This window comes from Primulina huaijiensis, chromosome 10 (assembly GCF_012295235.1).
Source record: "Primulina huaijiensis isolate GDHJ02 chromosome 10, ASM1229523v2, whole genome shotgun sequence".
Taxonomy (NCBI): Eukaryota; Viridiplantae; Streptophyta; class Magnoliopsida; order Lamiales; family Gesneriaceae; genus Primulina; species Primulina huaijiensis.
The window spans coordinates 1,918,337-1,932,408 of record NC_133315.1 but is presented as its reverse complement, the minus strand read 5'-3'; the positions used below and the strand labels follow the sequence as shown (position 1 = coordinate 1,932,408).

General features: G+C 35.5%; 1 protein-coding gene across 1 annotated transcript; it reads right to left on the bottom strand.

Annotated features, from left to right (window-relative positions):
- Positions 1–3,219: 3,219 nt before the first annotated feature.
- On the bottom strand, positions 3,220–9,914 carry LOC140986090 (probable phospholipid-transporting ATPase 4). The gene is made up of 11 exons (XM_073454080.1): positions 9,711–9,914; positions 7,068–9,063; positions 6,864–6,974; positions 6,227–6,503; positions 6,020–6,108; positions 5,823–5,910; positions 5,520–5,729; positions 4,949–5,074; positions 4,588–4,686; positions 4,213–4,404; positions 3,220–4,126 (listed from the first exon to the last, which is right to left on the bottom strand). Exons 2-11 carry the CDS (start codon positions 8,870–8,872, stop codon positions 3,449–3,451), a joined length of 3,675 nt encoding a protein of 1,224 aa, XP_073310181.1. The 5' UTR covers positions 8,873–9,063; positions 9,711–9,914; the 3' UTR covers positions 3,220–3,448.
- Between the last annotated feature and the right edge of the window lie 4,158 nt (positions 9,915–14,072).

Sequence of the window (14,072 nt, the reverse complement as noted above, 5' to 3'; positions counted from 1 at the left end):
ACGCTTAGTTGCGAATTTTTTAACAATAAAAAACTAAAAAAAATAATTAAATGAAATGAACATGTCATCCAAATGCATCTTGGATTGGATGGAATGTGAGCATTTGGTGAACTTACATTGCATATTCGAATATCCAGTATTTTAATACCCATTCAGAGTATCTCATTTACCAAATCAAGTATTTTAAAATTGAAATTAGATATTCGCAAGTAAAACTAAGTACTTGAAAAAGTTCAATGCTTAGTTGCGAATTTGTTTTTTTAACAATAAAAAAATAATTAAATGAACATGTCATTCAAATGAATCTTAGATGGAAATACGAGCATTTGGTGAACTTGCGTTGCATATTCGAATATTCAGTATTTTAATACACATTCTGAGTATTTCATTTACTAAATCAAGTATTTTAAAATTGAAATTAAGTATTTCGTAAGTAAAACTAAGTATTTGAAAAAGTTTAATTAGTTGCGAATTTGTTTTTTTTAAATAAAAAATATTTAAATTCAATTTACATGTCATCCAAATGCATCGGGAATGATGGGTGGAAAGAGAAGATGACCAACTAAAATATGTATTTATATAATTTTTTATTAATTAAAAGGGTAAAAAGGTAAAAATACATGAAACATGTAATAAAAACTAAGTTGGTCTTTTGTCAGGTATTAAAATACAAAAAAAAATGATGTGTACTGAATCTTAAATAAATCATAGGCAGATGTATTTTTCTCCAAATTGCCCATAAAATATCAAAGATCGTGAGCGATTTGTCAATTACCGAACAAAATAAATGGGATGATTTTTACTTGAAAAATTTAAACATATTCAAATTCAATTTAAATTCAATAATTTCAAATATGAAAAACTCACGGATCGACTGGATTAGTTGATACATGCCATTGTCATTGATTTGAATAATTACATGAAAATGAACAATCAACCTACGACATGTGGCATGTATCTCCACACACATGGCCATAACATGCACATAATTCAAACTTTGAAAATCTGTCTGCAACTCAATTTAAAAAATAAGAAATTAAAAAAATCCGCCAAAACTAAAGAAAATTCAAATAGTTAACAATAATATACACAACCATCACAATCTCAAAGTAAAATTGCAGAAAATCAAAGGACAAAATTTGTGTGAGACGGTCTCACGGGTCGTATTTTGTGAGACGGATCTCTTATTTAGATCATCCATGAAAAAATATTACTTTTTATGCTAAAAGTATTATTTTTTATTTTGAATACTCATCTCACAAATAAAGATTCGTGAGACCGTCTCACAATAGAGCTATTCAAATCAAAGCTACCACAATAAAAACTCGAACCTCCATATATACACACCCAACAATTTATCCAACCCGTTGTTGAAAATCCTCAACTCAAAGCAAATCCCAAGAAAATCCTTTTCTCCGATTTCTCTTTACAATCTCTATGTGTTTTCCTTGTCTTTATTTCAAATACTTCCACCATTAAAATGGAGAAACTTTCAAGATCCAAATCAAACAAAGAAAGGGTGATGCAGAAGCAAAGCAGCATTCATGATCTGAGGAGTTACAGCACTTCGAATTACAATCCACCCCATCTGGATCATAAATTTAAGGATTTGAAAACCAAGAAGGGAAACAAGAACAGAAAAATCAATGGTGGTTTGTCTTCTTCTAGGAGCTGGAGTTTCAACGTTGATCCTGAGTTGCAGAGAAAGAAGAGAGTTGCAGGTTACAAAGCTTATGGAATGGAAGGCAAGATGAAGGGTTCTTTGAGGAAGAGCTTTAAGTGGATCAAAGATGCTTGCAATCAAGTTGTTCATGGATTTTGGTGACGATGAATGTCGTTCGTTTCATGCTGCTTTCCTTTCTGCATATTTGAGAGTGATTAAAGATTTTAGGGTTGTGGGAAAAATCAAAGAATTTGTTATTTATTACTATATATAATATATAAGTTTTTGTTGGAATATATTAACCATTAAAAACAAACGAACTTGGATTTGTAAAAAAAAATATTTTAGAAAAATAATGTATATCTATATGTAAATGTTAATATTTCTATTCCTCACTCGTTTAGGAAGATAATCATGTCCCTTTTTAGTCTAACTAATATTTAATTGATGAGTATGTCTTTTTTATACGGTCTCATGAATCTTTATCTGTGAGATGGATCAATTTTACCGATATTCACAATAAAAAGTAATACTCTTAATATAAAAAGTAATATTTTTTATGGATGAACCAAATAAGAGAATACTTTTAGCATAAAAAGTAATATTTTTCATGGATGACTCAAATAAGAGATCTGTATCACAAAATATGACCCGTGAGATCGTCTCATACAAGTTTTTGTCTTAATTGATTGAGTGATATAATAATGTGACGATAAATCCACCTAATTCAAGATCAAATCATAACTAATCTCACAATATCTAGATGTATATTAACTCAAATTAAATTACCTTTGTACTAAAAAATCGGTACTACTTGTCTCGTGCATGAGATGATAAATATAATAAATTGATATGAGATTAATCTTTTGTAGAATTAGCATCCCATTTTCAATAATTTGATTTGAGCTTATCAAGAAAAGCAGCAGGAAAAGTGGATCTTGTTTCAAATAATTTTAATTTTAGTGGAACTTAAGTATTATTCCAAAGAAATGGCAATTCATGAAAACTAAGGAAGAAGGAAATTTACAATGTTAGTTTCTACCATGTGAGTGAATTTATGTATGGAGTTTGCAATATATATATATATATATATATATATATGAGGGTTGCCTTAGGAAAAAAAGATAAAAACTTAATTGTTGATCTTGAATGTTAACCTACCCAACCAACAACTAGTTGTATGTTTTTATGATAATTGTCTGATCAACAATTAGTGCTGTTACAGTCATGCTACATTATTAAATTATAATAAAGTTTGTAATGACTTTGAACCAAACTGCAAACCTACAATGGGATACAAGGAAAATATAGAGGAAAAAGGAAAACAGTGGTTTTTTTTTATATATATAATTATTGGATTCAAAATTTTGTTGCATAAATTGAAAACAATCTGCCAACCAATAGGAAAACTATATTTTAAAATTGTAAAATATGGTGTTTTTTTTAATGTAATGAAAAAGCAATGTCAAAATTAGTGCAACTTAACTCCACCTAATTTAAGACTAAAACTTGAACATATAAACATAAAATCTCAAGATAAGACACAGAAGGAAAGAGAGATGAGGCATGTCTGTTTCCACTATTTTCACAAGTTGTGAGATAATCACAAATACATACAACATATTTTAGTGGTTTGGCATGACAAATAACCTCAAGAAAACTCACTATACAGGGAAAAACTAGTAACAAAAATGGCCCTCAAATGGAAAAAGATGACACAAAATTTTGATTAAAAAAAAAACCCTCTAAAACTATCAAGAATAGAATAAATGAACTAATGTACACTTACGATTGTGCTTCTTGTATTACAGCAGTATTACCCATGGATGAATATTTCTTCTGCAGTCTCCCTTTCAACTGCCTGATTTTCGCATCTACTCTTGCTGTAAATCCGATCTTGGTCTTTTGTCGTGCTTTGGATCGTTCCCTTCTCCACATATGTCGATCCTCAATGTCTTTTCTATAGTATTTGATCTCTTGAATCACGTGGTGATCCAACGGATTGAATGATCTTTGGAATGAAATGTGAGCAAGATAGGGGAGATTACACACCACAGATACTAAAAGGGTCGTGGACCAGTAAATGGGGGCGGGAGCCAGGATTTCTGAGAGGATTCTGAAGGCATTTTCATCAAGAGCAAGAGATAGTTCACCATATACCAGAAGAAAAAGGTACCAAGAAGCCACGCTACCCCAAACAAGAAAGTGTTGTATCCATGTGAAGTGGCTCATGGTTAGAGCTATTTGGCAATTTACGGCCCAGATTACGCAAGTGAACATTGTGGTACCTACAGCTATCATATCAGCGGTTTGGCCTCCAGAACGGAAGGCTTGGTCATAAAAGATGATGATGTTTAGAAAGAATATAATGAGCGATGTGTAAAGCCCATTTGCCATCCACCCGAATATTCTGTACCAGTCAAAGAACAGATTTTTTGGCCCTTGCTGATATAAAGCTGGAAACTGAATCAATCACGCAAAGAAAATTGGATCAATACAAGAATCAGGTGAAATGAACAAAACTCTGTGCAGTCCCTTAGATCACAAACCTGCAAGCATACTTCAGAATCGACGTCTTGTTCAAACACACCGAGTGAAATGACAGGTAACGATGTAAGAACAACATTGAATAGCAGCATGTACCAGTCAACATACACTGATTGTCCAGAAAATCCAGCAAAAGCTTCGAAGTAGAAGATGGTGAGGCCGAATGCAATATTTTTGTAGAAGAAATAACAAATCTGTATGCAAAAAATTACAGTTCAAGTTGGCATTACTCAGGGACCATGTGAAGATGAGTGATCTCATTTATGATCTACATGCCGAACAGGTAAAAAAAACGAACTTCTTTATTCAAATATATAACGGAATGGGAATTTAGAGATTCTCACAGAAAGCTATTAATTTGTCTTAAATAATATTACCATCTGAGCTATTCTTTTGTAACACCAATGCCCATGAACGACCAGAAGCCTTTCCAGAAATCGGAACTGGGCAATAGCAAAGTCACTAGCCATAACAGCCTGCAAAACAATTGACATTCAGTAGGCCAATTTATAGCAATGGGGTTCATCACAGCAACTATCTATCAGGTTTCTTGAGGAATTCCCTCCATGCCAAACTGAAAGTTGACTTTTGAAATTGCAGAGAATGAGAGATAAGTAAAGGATAAATGAATCTTAATGGTTTTGATAAGAGATGAAAAATTGCCGGATTAGCTTTTGCTATCATAGAAAAATACACCTCTAATTGAATGGACAAATAAACAGCACATTCATAACAGACCTGCATTCCTTCACATCCACTGATGCCGACACCAATATCCGCTTCTTGTATCATACCAACATCATTTGCACCATCACCAATTGCGAGTGTCGTTTTCCCAGTTCCTTCTTTTACTAATCTTGTAACCTGATTGCGAGATAGCAAAGGTGTCATTATAAATGTATTTTTCAAAAAGTCCGAGCTCATGGGAGGGGGTAACCAATAGTTTTTATACTTCAACGCACCCATCAAGTGTAAGCCAAAGATTAGGAAATAACTACCAGAAATTAATATTAAAGGCATAACCAGGATGTTGATCGGGTATGCCCAGAACTCATATCCAAGGCATACCATGGACATAGGTAGGATACTGGTAACAAAGACCCAAAAAGAACTACATAAGACCATGCAAAGGGATTGCGCAACAGAGAACATGACCTTGTAACATCCTGCCCTGATATCAAACGCTTATTCCCAAAAGCCCATGCTATTGGGAGATGACCCAACAAAGTTTTATATTTTAACAAGTTTGAAATGGACAGAACAACTTCTGATAATCAATTGTTTGGGTTGAAAAATAGAGACTTCTTACCAGAGCTTTCTGCTTTGGTGAGACACGGCAGCATATGACAGAAGCACAATCAACTGCTAAATTCAAGAATTGATGCTTCATGTCATCCTCTAGAGCATAAGTGAGAGTTTTCCCATCGATTATCAGCGCAAATGCAGCATTTGGATCCTTTTCTAGTTTAACCATTTGTGTTGCTTTGGTAATTTGAATCAATATATTTTCCCTAACAGCCTGTACAATATGACAAACAGCGGACTTCATGATAAACTAAATTATTGTTTGGGGTAAATGTTTGTCATCCTCATTCTGTCTAAAAACATATACCTGTTTGGAGTCTTGGACTAAAGCATCTGTATTCATCGTTGTAATACATATTTGCTTCATTCCTTGACGAAGTAAACTACAAGCAAATCTGCATGACATGACAATATTTTCATTTAGAATCAAGAAAACTCTGATCATCTAATTGCTATAGTATCATAAGACAGATAGAAGCTACAATTTTCTGGAACGGAACACACCCTATATTAATTGCCGTTTCCATCTTATCACCTGTCAGAACCCAGATCTTTAAACCAGCCTGTGCTAGCTTGTCAATGCACTGAGGCACCTATTATGAAATTTAAAAAAAAACAAAAACAAAGAGGGAGGAGGAGTCAAGAAAAAGAAATAGAACAAGGGAGACTGAATCAATAGCCCATAAAATAATGATTATGTATATGACATACTCCTTTCTGTAATTTGTCCTCCACGGCAGTAGCACCGACAAGTATTAAGTCCCTTTCCATCATATCAGAAACCCGCTCGAGCATTGATTCCCTATCACCATTTATTGATGTTTTTGCCTTAGTAAATTCTTCGTTCCAAGCCAGATACTCTGCCGAATCCAGCTTCTTGTAAGCAAGTGCTAGCGTCCGCAATCCAGCCTCACCATATTCATTCAGATGCCTCGTGGTGGCCTCCTCGTACATTTTTCCATTCTTTGATAACCTATCAAAGATGATGCTGTAACGCGAAGTATAACATCAGTTCAAGAGAAACGTTGATGCAGTTAAAAAGCAACAAATTGAAAATGACATATAAATGGGCAAAAGAGATTTACACAGGCAAATCTTTTCAAATGCTCTTAACAAGTAGATAAGGGGTCACTGATACGAGGACAATGGTTATAGGAACGCAAACAGGAAAAAAAACAATAAATATTTTACTCAGGAATAGTTGCTAGCTTCTAGCTTTGCCTACTTTTTTGGATTCAAATTTTTTTCTCTTATTATTTTTTTCCTTCCTTTCTCTTTTCTTTGTCGTTGGGGTGGGAGTAGATCGGAGACAACTCAAATATCCAAGTACACATGATAAGTGACATACCTGTCAGCTCCTTTGCACAGGAGAAAGATCTGTCCATCCTCATCCTTAACAATAACAGACATTCTCTTCCTCTTGCTCGTGAAATCCAACAAATTGAGAACTTTGAATTCCCTGTTTTTAAAGAAAAATAATTTGTGTTAAGACGCCTGGCTCAATATAGAATAATATTTGAAGCAACGATGCTATCACTTTTCATGGCCTAACCTTTCAATAGGATCTTGGAAAGAAGAATATCGCTCACGAACAACAATGGTTGACTGTGTCCTTTTACAAAACTCAAAACCAAATTCTCTAGCTGCAACAAGAAATGCACCTTCATCTGGTGATTCTGCTTCATATGTAAAGGCGCCTGTCACTTCATTTTGCTCAGGAATTGCAGTGTGACAAATCGATAATATTCTGAAAAATAATAAGATTACATCCGCATTGGGTTCTTGAGACCAGTTCCCATTCATGAGGCGGCTATCCTCGAAGCCAAACCCCTTTATTGGCGCTTTATGGTCCTCTTCATCTTTCGATGTGATCACAGTCTCTAATTGAATTTCAGATTTCCCGAACCCAACCCCACATTTCTCCCATGAATGAGGTGTACCGTTTTGGCTCAGGCCATCGATATCCATTGCCATCTGTTTAGCAGCAGCAAGTTCTACATCACTAGCACGCATGCCATATGCTGTACCAGCAATGGAGCATTTGAGAAAGTCCATTTGATTGCACGTCAAGGTGCCAGTTTTATCAGAGAGGATCGTATCGACCTGTCCTAACTCCTCATTTAAGTTTGATGTCCGAGCCTGAGCTGGTGTTCCACTCTCTTCATCATACATATGAATATCTTTGTTTATGAATAAAGCTTGGAGGACTTTTACAACCTCAATTGACACATATAGAGATATTGGTATCAAATACCCATATAGTATAAGAGCAGTGACAAGATGATAAAAACCAGATTCCAGCGGCTTGCTTGGATCAAAAAGACCAGCACTATCAGGGACCTGTAAATACCACCAATTTGGCAGCTCATTTTTAGTCTTCACAATAAAACCTACAGAGCTTATCAACGAGATGAAGACCAGGAGGCTGAAAAGGATATATATTATTTTGTCCATTTTTTTCTCGATCCTACTCCTTTTTGAAGGAGATTTTGTAGCATTCTGCATAACTTTGCTATCATGACCAGTAAATATCACCACACCATAAACATACGACGTGTTTCGAAGCTTTGAATCACGGAGAAGAATTTGACTCGGATCAAGAGGGTAAACCTGGCGATCATATTCAAAATTGCCCACAAAAGTGTAAAGATTGGGATTGGGATCCTCGCATCTTATGGTCGCACTAAATTCCTTAAAAGTTGGATCATCATCAAGTACTAATGTTGTTTCCAGAGATCGTTTCACCTTCAAATTTGTCTCCCCGTCCAAATTCATAGTTTCAACATAACAAATTCCATCTTCATAACTAGAAGATAAAAGAAGTAAATCTGCTGGAAAAAACTTATCCTTTTCTACTTTCAGTATATCTCCAACTCGAATCTTCATCCAGGGTTTAAGACCAAAGACACCATCATTCTTATGCACGTTAGCTTTTCGCAAATTAACCTTCATATCTTGTATAAACCGCCGCCAATCTTCAAGAGCTTCTTTAGCCATACTCAAACCAACCACAAAGAGCAATGGAGCAATCATACTAATAGCAGAGAATGGTGATACAGGAGTTAGTGATAAGAGTGCGGCTAGGAGAAAGTACAAGTTGGCAACACGTCTAAATTGTTCGAATATGGCCTTTGGCAGGAATGTAATGAAATTGTACTTAGTGGTGGAAATATAGTTTGAACAGTATTTGAGAGGTTTTTGTTCATGCATACGAGGCTGGTTACAATAAACCATCCGTGAGTAACCAGGTCCTTGAATGTCATGTGGTCCATCTTCCTCGGAAGCACGAGGTCTGTAGCAAGCAAATGTATACAGATTACTCCTCCGGATCTTTGCCCTTATCCTTCCCCCAGCCATTTGTCACTGTTATGAAGCTCGATATCACTCTGCTACCTCATAGAATTATGAAAAGTGAACCCCAACCCTTTCGTCCACAAAGTAAGTGAAGGGCTAACGTACATGGCCGTTTATTCTCCATAACTAAATTGGCACGCCAACATGAACAATACCCTTAAAATCTCATGGGAGAAATCACAGCAATTTAGCACCTGGGAACAATTTATAACAAACAATTACATACATTGTTTGTTGTCTATCATCAAAGTTAATAAAACTGCATGAACTACACAACGACAAAAATTTCATCCAAGGTTCTTTAAAGTTCAATGTGCACATCTATAGAGTAAAAATGATGCAGAGTGTTCAAGATCTTGAATACAGTCAAGTCAAATACAGCCAAGCAGAATAAAACACACCCCACATTCAAAGTAAAAAGATCAATTACGGAGAAAAAAATAATTTCTATCATTTGTAAATTCAAAGTTGACCATCATAAAAAATCCAAATCATACCAAAAACTGACAACGAAAAATAGAGTTCCCTCACTTCTCCAAGAATCAGTGCGTTCACGTCTTCCAAATAAATTACCAGATTATAACCTATAAAATATATTTTAAAAAACAACAAAAAATTGCAAAGACTTGCATAATTACAAACGCCAGCTCAAATTCCACCATTGCAGCTCCGTGAAAATTTTTAAAAAAATACCAAGTGTAACACACAGGTAAATCATAAATTTCTAGATTCTCCCCACAATCCGGCCCAAAACAACAAAGCCGCATTGACAAAAACCCGGTTCACATGACAACTACCGACACAAAATAGGAAAGAAAAACTCAATATTTTCCCATTTTACCTGCAAATTTTGGGCCAAAATTCGATCTGAAAGACGCCCAGATAGAGCTACAGCTAAGAGATCGCAACGGAGGAGAGAGAAAGGGAGAATGCAGGAGAAAAAGCTGCTGGGTCCGAGAATAGACAGAGAGAGAAGGGGAAATTTTTGTAAGAGAGAGGGAGGGAGATCTATTTAGTATTTGCCGATCCTAGTCTAGGCAAAAAACATTGCCCGTTTTAAAACTTGAACAGATTTATGACACTGACTATTTTCAATTCTAAGCCAAACTTAAAAAGTTTCAAATAAATTTTGAAATAATATTTCTATTTTTCTCTAAAAAATAGTCATTTGTCTTTCACTAGTTTAGTTATTTAAAAATTTATTAAATTAATGTTACTAGTATATTCATGACCCAATAAGTTGAAATTAATATTACTGTTTTGCACAGAAAAATTGTAGTCGTGTCAGACACGTGATCGTACCAAGTTTGTGATTAATCCGACTTCTTCAATCAAAAGACGTGGATCCCGATTCGTTTTGTGGTTCTAACACCCTCAGTAAGCCACGAATTGAGAATGATAACGAGGAATCTGATAGAATTTATAGAAGAAATTCATGGACAACGTCTAATTTAATTATGTTGTTATGAACTTGATCACAAGAAAACTGAAGGAATATATTGAAACTAAAGAAATTAAACAACTGTAAATTGGAATAAGCGAATAAAGATTTGAGAGCATTTGCAAAAGCTTTTTTGATGAGTTTGTCGAGACACCTTTCTTATGATTTCTGTCAGTTTTTGTTCAATTCTCCAAGCAGTTTGGCCATCTTTCACATTTATCGACCATGGGTCGTGGGTAACTTACACCATAGTGCGGCCTTCTTCTCGAGCCAGCCAAATCCTTAATGGGCTTCGGCAACTAATGTGCTTTTATACAAATTTCGGTGCGTAGCCAATTTGGTCGTCGGACAACCCGACTATATTTAACCCTGCTATATTTTGCTATTGACCCAATAGGCCCCAAAGTAAAATTCGATGGATGAGAGGAGTGGTTCTACAAACACGAGGAATAATTGATCGTGGAGACATATGTTCTTTCTTCTCAAAAAATTAGATTCAAACGTGTACTTTCTGACTAGCTTTATTATTCCAGTTCTTCTCAAGTTAGGGTTCATCGGTTTCCATTTCTGTGAGAAACCCTCGCTTTTCAAAATCATCTTTTCATATTTCGTGTTTACCTCAAACACTCATCCCCCTTCATCTTATTCTCGACCGCCAACCACACCACCAACGAAGTCCAATGTGGTGCCGGAAAGAGGCGACACACCACATTATTGCACCACATTCATCGAGTTCAGTCGCCATCCCAATATCTTCCATCGTCTCAGTGGTGCGACTTCCCATGTGCCGCTTTCACCGTCCCAGTGCCAACAAATTTTATAGTCGCTTCAGGAAAAATCTGCATAACCCGCTTCCGGACGTCTTCATCGTTTCCAATGTACACTTCGACAACTCCATGTGTTCGTGCTACGTGGGTTTCCTAGATATATCATTTTCAAGGGAAGTTCTGCTAATTTTTTTAAAAAAAAACGGTTGAATAGTATGTCATGTAATCATTTACAGAAACATAAATATTCTATGAAACAAATCATATAATTTCGCTATCCAACATCAACAACCTGAAATTAAATGACGATCTTTATTGATGTTTAATAGCCAACTTGACTACTAAAATGAGATAAATCCACCAATATCATTCCTTAAAATCACAGCAACAAATCACACCAAAAATTCTATGAGCAACAATTTTATTTATTTACAAGTGTTCCACCATTATTTACAAGTAAGTTTTGTAGAAAACGGCTTACAAGCCTATTCTCCGCATCCTCACAAAGTTTCTTCATATATCATCAACTTTATAAACAAAAGAGAACAAAACTAATTAAAGTGGGCGTACAGCCTATTTCATACAATATTGACCATAAAACATTTCATCTTTTCTTAATAATTTAGCTTCACGAACTTTTTGTCTCATGCACTCCCATGCGAAACAATTTCTAAACTCTTTCAAAAGCACTACTATTTCTTTCTTTACATCTTCCTCTAACAATACACTGATATAATTGGGTTTAGGGCACTCCGTAGTCCCTTCCCGAGGATCTTAGGTCTCCGGCTGTCGATATTCCATCTGAGCTGGAGCTAAAACTAGATCTTCCAACTGTAACTTTACTCCTGTGTCATCTTCACATTTTCCCTCATATATTATTTATGTCCCATCAATATCCCATAACTCTTGAGATCAAACATCATCTACCATATGCTGCAATGTGGCTTCCTGAGTGGAAGTTGCAGCCACTTCCATTTCTTCCTTGTTGTATTATGTGGAAGTTGCAGTCACTTCCATTACTTCTTTCTTGTATTTAATCATCAACCTCTTCAATTATGGGTCGAATCATCAGTCTAGGAGACACCATGGTTGTGGGTTTGAGAACTTTTTCAACTACTTCTTTGATCTTTTGAGTGTCCACGTGTACTCTTTCTGGTTGTCCATTCACTTTGAAATTTCGAGATTTAATAGAACAAAAAGCTTTATCATAATACCTAGTTTCCATGACATTAAAATTAGATTGGTATGGCTGAGAATCAACATCTACCACTTCTACATCATCTCATCTCCACATTAACAATAATTGGTATATGGATAATGACACAAAGTGATATGCATGAATTCAATTTATTCTTAACAAAGCATGAAAGCTAGTCCTGGAATTAACCACAAAGAAAGCCGACAAAGATGATTGAGATCTCATTGTAATATTTGCCGGAAAGAACCCAAAATTTTTAGTAGACTCTCAAGTGAATGCTACAACATATACTTATATAGGAATCAAATTTTCCACACTCTTTCCCAACTTTTGAAGCATATAAGGCATAACATTAACAACAGATCCATTGTCTATCAACACTCTAGACATCAGCTTCTCATTAACATGCGATGTGATGTAAAGTGGTTTGATATGTTTAGTTAACTCGGTTATAGGATTTTTGATAACCATTCGTCTGCCTTCATCAACGAGAAATCCTGCACAATCCTTCAATGTATCATTTTGGATAGTTTCTGTACCATTCCTCACCCTTGAAGGAATATCAGACTCATACACGTCTTGTGTTTAAATTCATCAAGTAACACAAAATAACATGTGACCCAATCAAATGAGACAAGAATATCTCCTACTTTGAAGATAGAATTTTTGATCTCACCACCTTCTCCCTCATATAACAAATCATCCTCATCTCCTTCATTATCTTCAATGACCTTTCTTCCAAGCTTTCTCTTATCCTTTAAAGATTTTTTTTGGCTCTGTTCTATGTTCCGCAGCCCTTTCCCTTAACAATATTCTCTTTTGTGTCCAAGATAGAGGCTTTGAAAACTTTGGAAGTTCTATATGCTGCCATTTGCATTGGGTGGTGTCATTGGAGAAAGAACCACAAACCGAGGTTTTCTCTCCTCCATTTGACAAACGATTGTGGTGGTCTTTTCCAAGGAGAGAATTCATATTGATCAACCCTTCTTCTATGATTCATTGGTTACTAGAGGAACTTTCACCAAGATATTGGTTCACCGGCCTTTTGGTCATGGATCTTACATCATACCTTGCATTCCTCCATCTATCAAATATCTTCAGTCATAGAGTATTGATGATCGTTCCTCATGAAACTTTCAGTTTTTCTATCTCTGACTTCAAATATCATTTTACTGGGCACCCAAACTTCATTACAACACCTCCCGACCTAACAGATTTATCTCTCACCACCTCCTCTTTTCGTTAAGAAAAACACACAAATTGGTGTTATTCACATTCTTTTTGGCCATTGAAGGAAAAAAGATCTTCATCCACAGTCATTGTATATTTTTCTTAGAAAATTTTAGAATTATCTTATTGATCCTTTCCTGTAAGACATTTTAAAAGTCCAACAAGCATATGTATTATGATTGAAGGAGTTGTGATATTACAGTAGTATTTTCCCTTCACTTCCTCTTTATTTGTCAGCTTATGATCTGGAGGATGCCCTGCCACCCAAGCATTAATCCCCGAATTCAGCACTGAAATTCCTCGTATTCCTCCACACTCTTACATTTCCACCTGCATATTAAGAGATGTCACAATAAAAACTTTACTAATTGTTTGTTTGTCATTATTACGGTTTTGGTGCCTTGTCCACAACTCATCATCTCTCTTGTGTGGAGGCTTATACTTGTCTTCGTCATGAGACACAAAAACCGGTGATGCCCCCAAACCGGTGATATCCTCTCTCTTGTGTAGAGGAGTATACTTGCCTTCCACGAACTGCTTAGTCTCAGTGCATCCATTGATGGTTTA